The sequence below is a fragment of the Bison bison genome, unplaced genomic scaffold (genome assembly GCF_000754665.1).
Source record: "Bison bison bison isolate TAMUID 2011002044 unplaced genomic scaffold, Bison_UMD1.0 scf7180017864135, whole genome shotgun sequence".
NCBI lineage: Eukaryota > Metazoa > Chordata > Mammalia > Artiodactyla > Bovidae > Bison > Bison bison.
Genome location: NW_011494707.1, coordinates 6,079,609 through 6,085,646, shown reverse-complemented (window position 1 = coordinate 6,085,646; position 6,038 = coordinate 6,079,609). Strand labels below are relative to the sequence as shown.

At 43.5% G+C, this 6,038-nt stretch overlaps 1 protein-coding gene across 1 annotated transcript in view; it reads left to right on the top strand.

The window, feature by feature from the left end:
* Positions 1-6,038, top strand: part of PDXDC1 (pyridoxal-dependent decarboxylase domain containing 1) — a 55,063-nt gene that overhangs the window by 13,076 nt on the left and 35,949 nt on the right. The window contains exon 2 of the mRNA XM_010839909.1: positions 5,760-5,833. Coding sequence (XP_010838211.1) covers positions 5,760-5,833 — 74 coding nt within the window. The remainder of the gene's footprint in view (positions 1-5,759; positions 5,834-6,038) is intronic.

The following is a 6,038-nucleotide window of genomic DNA, read 5'->3' as shown; positions in this document are numbered from 1 at the left end:
TTCTTTGGCGCTCAGCCTTCTTCACAGTCCAACTCTCACATCCATACATGACCACAGGAAAAACCATAGCCTTGACTAGATGGACCTTTGTTGGCAAAGTAATGTCTCTGCTTTTGAATATGCTATCTAGGTTGGTCATAACTTTCCTTCCAAGGAGTAAGCGTCTTTTAATTTCATGGCTGCAGTCACCATCTGTAGTGATTTTGGCCCATAGGGAGAGTCTTCTGATAAACTAACATTTATCTAGGTGAAAACATCAATCAAACAAGGATTACGTTTAAAATGAGACCTTACTTAACTCTAATTATGATTTTGAGACAAGAGCTTTTTCGAAGTGTAAGTTGCTTTGTTTTCTTATTTGATGAAATTGAGGGGCAGTATTGCCTAGTGGTTAAGAGCACTGGTTCTAGAGTAATTCAGACCTTGTTTTATTAAAAAAAAAATTTTTTTTTGGCCACACCTCAAGGCATGTGGGATCTTAGTTCTCTGACCAGGGATCAAATCTGCATCTCCTGCATCGGAAGCTTGGAGTCTTAACCACGGGAGCGCCAGGGAAATCCTCGGACCTTGTTTTAAATTCTGGCTCTGAAGCCTGCTAACTCTGTAACTTTGAGTTTGCTAGGGAGTAATGTATGTAATCACTTCATGGCAAATCAATGGAGAAGAAATGGAAGCAGTGACAGATTTTAATTTCTTGGGCTCCAAAATCACTGCATATGGTAACTTTAGCCATGAAATTAAAAGATGCTTGCTCCTTGGAAGGAAAGCTATGACAAACCTAGACAGCATATTGAAAAGCAGAGACATCCCTTTGCTAATGAAGGTCCGTATAGTCAATGATAAATGGTTTTCCTAATAGTCATATATGGATGTCAGGACCATATGTGGACCATAAAGAAGACTGAGTGCTGAAGAATTGACGCTTCTGAACTGTGGTGTTGGAGAAGACTCTTGAGAGTCCCTTGGACAGCAAGGATATCAAACTAGTCAATCCTAAAGGAAATCAACTCTGAATATTCATTGGAAGGACTGATGCTGAAGCTCCAATACTTTGGCCACCTGATGCGAAGAGCTGACTCATTGGAAAGGACCCTGATGCTGGGAAAGACTGAGGTCAGGAGGAAAAGGGGGACAACAGAGGATGAGATGGTTGGATGACATCACCGACTCAATGGACATGAGTTTAAGCAAACTCTGGGAGACAGTGAAGTACACAAAAGCCTGGCATGCTGCAGTTGATTGGGTCACAGTCAAACTGACTTAGCGAATAAACAGCAACAGTGTATATAAAGGTGTTAATTAGATGATGCCTGGAATATAGAGAGCAATTCAGTAAGTGTTAGTAATGAGGGATCTCAGTAAATTAAGGATCACAAGTCTCATTGAGTCCTTTTTCTGCGCCAGACCCTGTGTTAGGTGCTAAGGGTTGAAAAATATGACATTTTCCCAGGAACTTGGCATAGAATACTATTTTTTTCTTCCCTGAATAGTGTAAAACATTCTTCTTCTAAATACTGAATGATGGGCATCTTTATTCAACTTAATTCTTCACTCATTTTGGTTTGTGTCTGGCTGTTGCCCTGCTATTGTTTATTAACATTTATCACACAAGTCCTTTGTCTGGCCCTGTAACAGGTATTGAGGTTGGGAAATGTGAAGAAGAAAGTAGTCACTGTCCTCAGTAGAAGTGTATGGAGGCATGGCTTTTAGTTTTGAGTAACCAATTGATAAATATTTTTCTTAGAGCATTCTTTGACTTAAGGCCTGATATCCTGCAGCTGGGTAACATTTAAAATTTTGGATTATCCTCTTAACAGAACAAGCCCATGCGGGTCTATAGCATTGGAGTCACATTCTATTCACATTTAACTAAACGTGCTATTTTCCTTACCCATCTGCTACCCCACCCCCTGCCCCCACTTCACTCCCTAAAAGAGAGTAGGAGCAAGAACAATTTAAATGTCAGCCTTTCCACTCAATGAGTGTGTGCTCTTGAGAGAGAGACCCAGATGGGGAAATATGAAGCTGCACTTCCCTCCTGCCTCTTTTAGTGTCAGTGTCTTATCATCACATGTGACTCTGGTGTTTAAAAATAAGTATTATCATATGAAGCAGCTTCTTAAGTCAACTACTTTGTCTATTCTTAACTGAAAAATCTGTTCAATCTTATAGGAAAAGTTAGCTGTGTTGAACTTAGAGCCAATATGTTGATATCCAGTATGCTGTGCCTTCCTGAGGGGTTTCAGAGGCAATATGGCAATCCAAGACCCAGGCTGACTTTAGACATTTTAGGCCTATTGTTGTTTAGCTACTCAGTTGTGTCTGACTCTTACGACCTCATGGACTTTAGCCCTCCAGGCTCCTCTATCCATGGGATTCTCCAGGCAAGAATACTGGAGTGGGTTGCCATTTCCTTCTCTGAGGGATCTTCCTGACCCTAGGATAAAATCTGCATCTCCTGCCTTGCAGACAGATTCTTTACCAATGAGCCACCAGGGAAGCCCTTGAGGCCTATAAGAGAAGGCAAAATCAGTGGGAGTCTGAATGGCTGAGAATACCTGTGCTGGGAAGACCACCTGGAACACAGTGCACAGTGAGGGATGTGAGAAATTGGGCAGTTACATATTAGAATGGCCTCGGGTTCAAGCCTTCCAACCTGCTGTCCCCATAAATATTAGTACAGTCATTTGTCAGGCAGTGAGTCCAGATGTTTGATTTAGGAAAAAATGGTATCGATATCATTAGAGGGGATGTGAAAAACTGAAAGTGATTTTATCCATAAGGGTTTCTTGAAAGTGGTGGATCCTGATTTAACAGGTGGTTATTGGGCAATGGCACCCCACTCCAATACTCTTGCCTGGAAAATCCCATGGACGGAGGATCCTGGTAGGCTGCAGTCCATGGGGTGGCTAAGAGTCGGACACGGCTGAGCGACTTCACTTTCACTTTTCACTTTCATGCATTAGAGAAGGAAATGGCAACCCACTCCAGTGTTCTTGCCTGGAGAATCCCAGGGATGGGGGAGCCTTTTGGGCTGCCGTCTGTGGGGTCACACAGAGTTGGACACGCCTGAAATGACTTAGCAGCAGCAGTGGTAGATAAAAGGCACAGGGACATTTCAGACAGGACAGATGTTATAAGCATGAAACAGGGAAGAGTAATTGATCAAGAAAACTGTTTGTCTTTGCGTTTGGCCAGATGCTCAAAGATTGGAGTGTCACAGGAGATGTGGGTGGTAAGGACCTTGACCAGCAGACCAGGGAGCAAGATCACTTCTCTTGACCATTATCTTGTTCCTCCTCCTACTCAGACTTGTTAAGGAAGAACAAGGAGACCCTTTTAGATTGCTCTGTCACCCACCTTGTGGTTACATTTAAATTGTGATTTTTATTGGAAATGCCTTTTGTTTTTAAGTGCTTTTTCTATCTTTTGTAAAAATCAGGTCAGATGTGGCTATGTGATTCTTTTCTAACCTGTTGTAGAATCAGTGTGATGTAATAGAGGCAGAAACAGATCAGGAAACCAGGGTTCTGGCAGCTCTCCGTCTTTATTAGTTCCATGAGCCTAGGCAAGTCACTGTCCTCTCTAAGTCTTAGTTTCCTCTCTGAGATGTGACACCAGGACTTCCCTGGCCTGGCGCTCTGGTAGTTAGGACTCTGCACGTCCACTGCAGGGGGCACTGGTTCCGTCCTTGGTTAGGGAACTAAGATCCCACTTGCCGTGCAGTGCAGGCAAAAACAAGTAAGTTTTATAAATAATTAAAATGTTAGACTGGAAACAGAGGCTTTCATGCTATACTTTTCCTTTTTTGAAAACTTGACTCAAAACCCTGTTGTTAAGAACAGAGCTATCTCCTTAAAGGGGAGCAGAGCTGATCTCCTTAAAGGGGAGCAGAGCTGGAAGCTCCAGGTGGCTGCCGAGCCCCTTCTCCCTAAAGTTAACTTCCCAAGAGTCTTAAGGCTCAAAAGAATGCAGGTTGGCGATTCCTAGACTAGACCCCTAAGGTCCCTTCTTGATTTAACATTTTCTGATACTTATACTGGGGCTTCCCTGGTGCCTCAGATGGTAAGGAATCCGCCTGCAATGTGAGAGACGCAGGTTTGATCCGTGGGTTGGAAAAAACCCCTGGAGAAGGGAATGACTACCCACCCTGGTATTCTCACACTGGTAAACAGTAGCATTTCTTTAAGAAAAAGAACACAATTTTGAGGAGGTAATGCAATACTGAAGGTAATACTCGTTGCACATCTACATAAGATGAAGTATTACTAGGTACAGTAGACAATAGGAAGAAAATGCAGATAAATACACTTGAAGTACACTTGATTAAGAGGGGAACAAAAGAGAGCTTCTGTAATTGTTTATAACTCAACTCATACTACATAGAGATTCATGGCAACAAGGCTGTCTCCCTAAAAATTGTTACGGAGATGTAAGAAGAAAGAGTGAATGTTTTAATTCTGTGAGAATTTAAAAAATTTAGTTCCATCTATGTTTTGGATGGGAGGTAGATGTACACTTGGTACTAAAATCCAAAAGGGTATGAATGGTAAATTCTTTGGAGGCGTCACTATTACGAGTTTGTGTAAGTGTCCGGAGGTTTTAGAAGCACTTGCAAATTCTTGAAGGTAGGCGTTTCATGTGATTGCTGTAACCTGTTAATACAAACTAGGTAGCTGGGAACAACAGAAATGTATCCTCTCTCAGTTCTGGAGGCCAGAGTTTGAAATCATTGTCGTTGAACTGACATCAAGGGATGGCGGGGCGCACTCCCTCCAGAGGCCCTGGGGTGCCCCTTACTTTCTTGTCCCAGCTTGCTGCTTGTCAGCCACCCTGCCTTTATTGGTGGCACCATCACTCCAGCTTTAAGGGCAGCGTCTTCAGCTCTGTCTGCTCTGGCAGCACATCGCCTGCTCTCTGGGTTTACACGTGGTCTCCTTCCAGTTCTCTCGTGTTGGTTCATGCTATTGCACTTAGGGCTCGCCTGGATGACCACAGTTGAATCACATCTGCAAAATTTCGTCACAGAAGGGACACATTCACAAGTTCTAGGGATTAGGATATGAACATCTTTTGGGGGGCTAGTTTTCAGCTTGGTGGTGGTGGTTTAGTCGCTGAGCAGTATCCGATCCTTGCGACCCCGTGGACTATAGCCCTCCAGGCTCCTGTGTCCATGGGCTTTCCCAGGCAGGAACACTGGCTTGGGTTGCCATTTCCTTCTCCAGGGGATCTTCCCAACCCAGGGATCGATCCCACATCTCCTGCATTGCAAGCAGGTTGTTACCACTGGGCCACCAGGGAAGCCCCATTTTTCAGCCATAAAACAAATAGTATGCTATTCGTACTTCTCTGGACTTTCTTTTAATAGTGAAAAACTCGAGTAACCTAAAAGGTCCATTAATTCAGGACTGTTAAACTGTAATACATCCGTCAGATGCAAAAAGGTGTAACCGCTAAAGTGAATGAAGCGGACCTACTGATGTGAACCGTGCTCACTGTAAAGCAGGAAAAAAGCAGTGTGGAGGAGCGCACGTGGGGAGAGGGAAGCTTGGAGAGGCACGTGCCAAGAGCGGCCTCCCGGGGGCTGGGACTTTTGTACTGTTGGAATTTTGACATCAAGCATGTGCTTCATAACCCAAGTATGTTATCATAAATCCAGAAAAAAATGGACTTAAAATTTAGTTTTTTTCTTGATGAACTCTGTTGTGGAAGTAATAGAAGGTTGTTAACATTTAACCTTTTGAAAAATGTTTCTCCAGATAGCAGACCCTACTCTAGCTGAAATGGGGAAAAACTTGAAGGAGGCCATGAAGATGCTCGAGGACAGTCAGAGGTGAGCCTGCAGAACAGACGTGACCCCATTAAACGTGCTCAACCCGCTGCGAAACTGGCGGCACTGGTTTCCTGCTGTTGAAGACGCCTCTTGCTCTCAGAACATCATGCTTAGCTGCAGCTGACTTTAAAATTGGTGTTTGTCTTGAGTGGACGGTGCTTTATCATTAAAGGATTTTGAAATTGAGAGGCAGGACTTATAATTT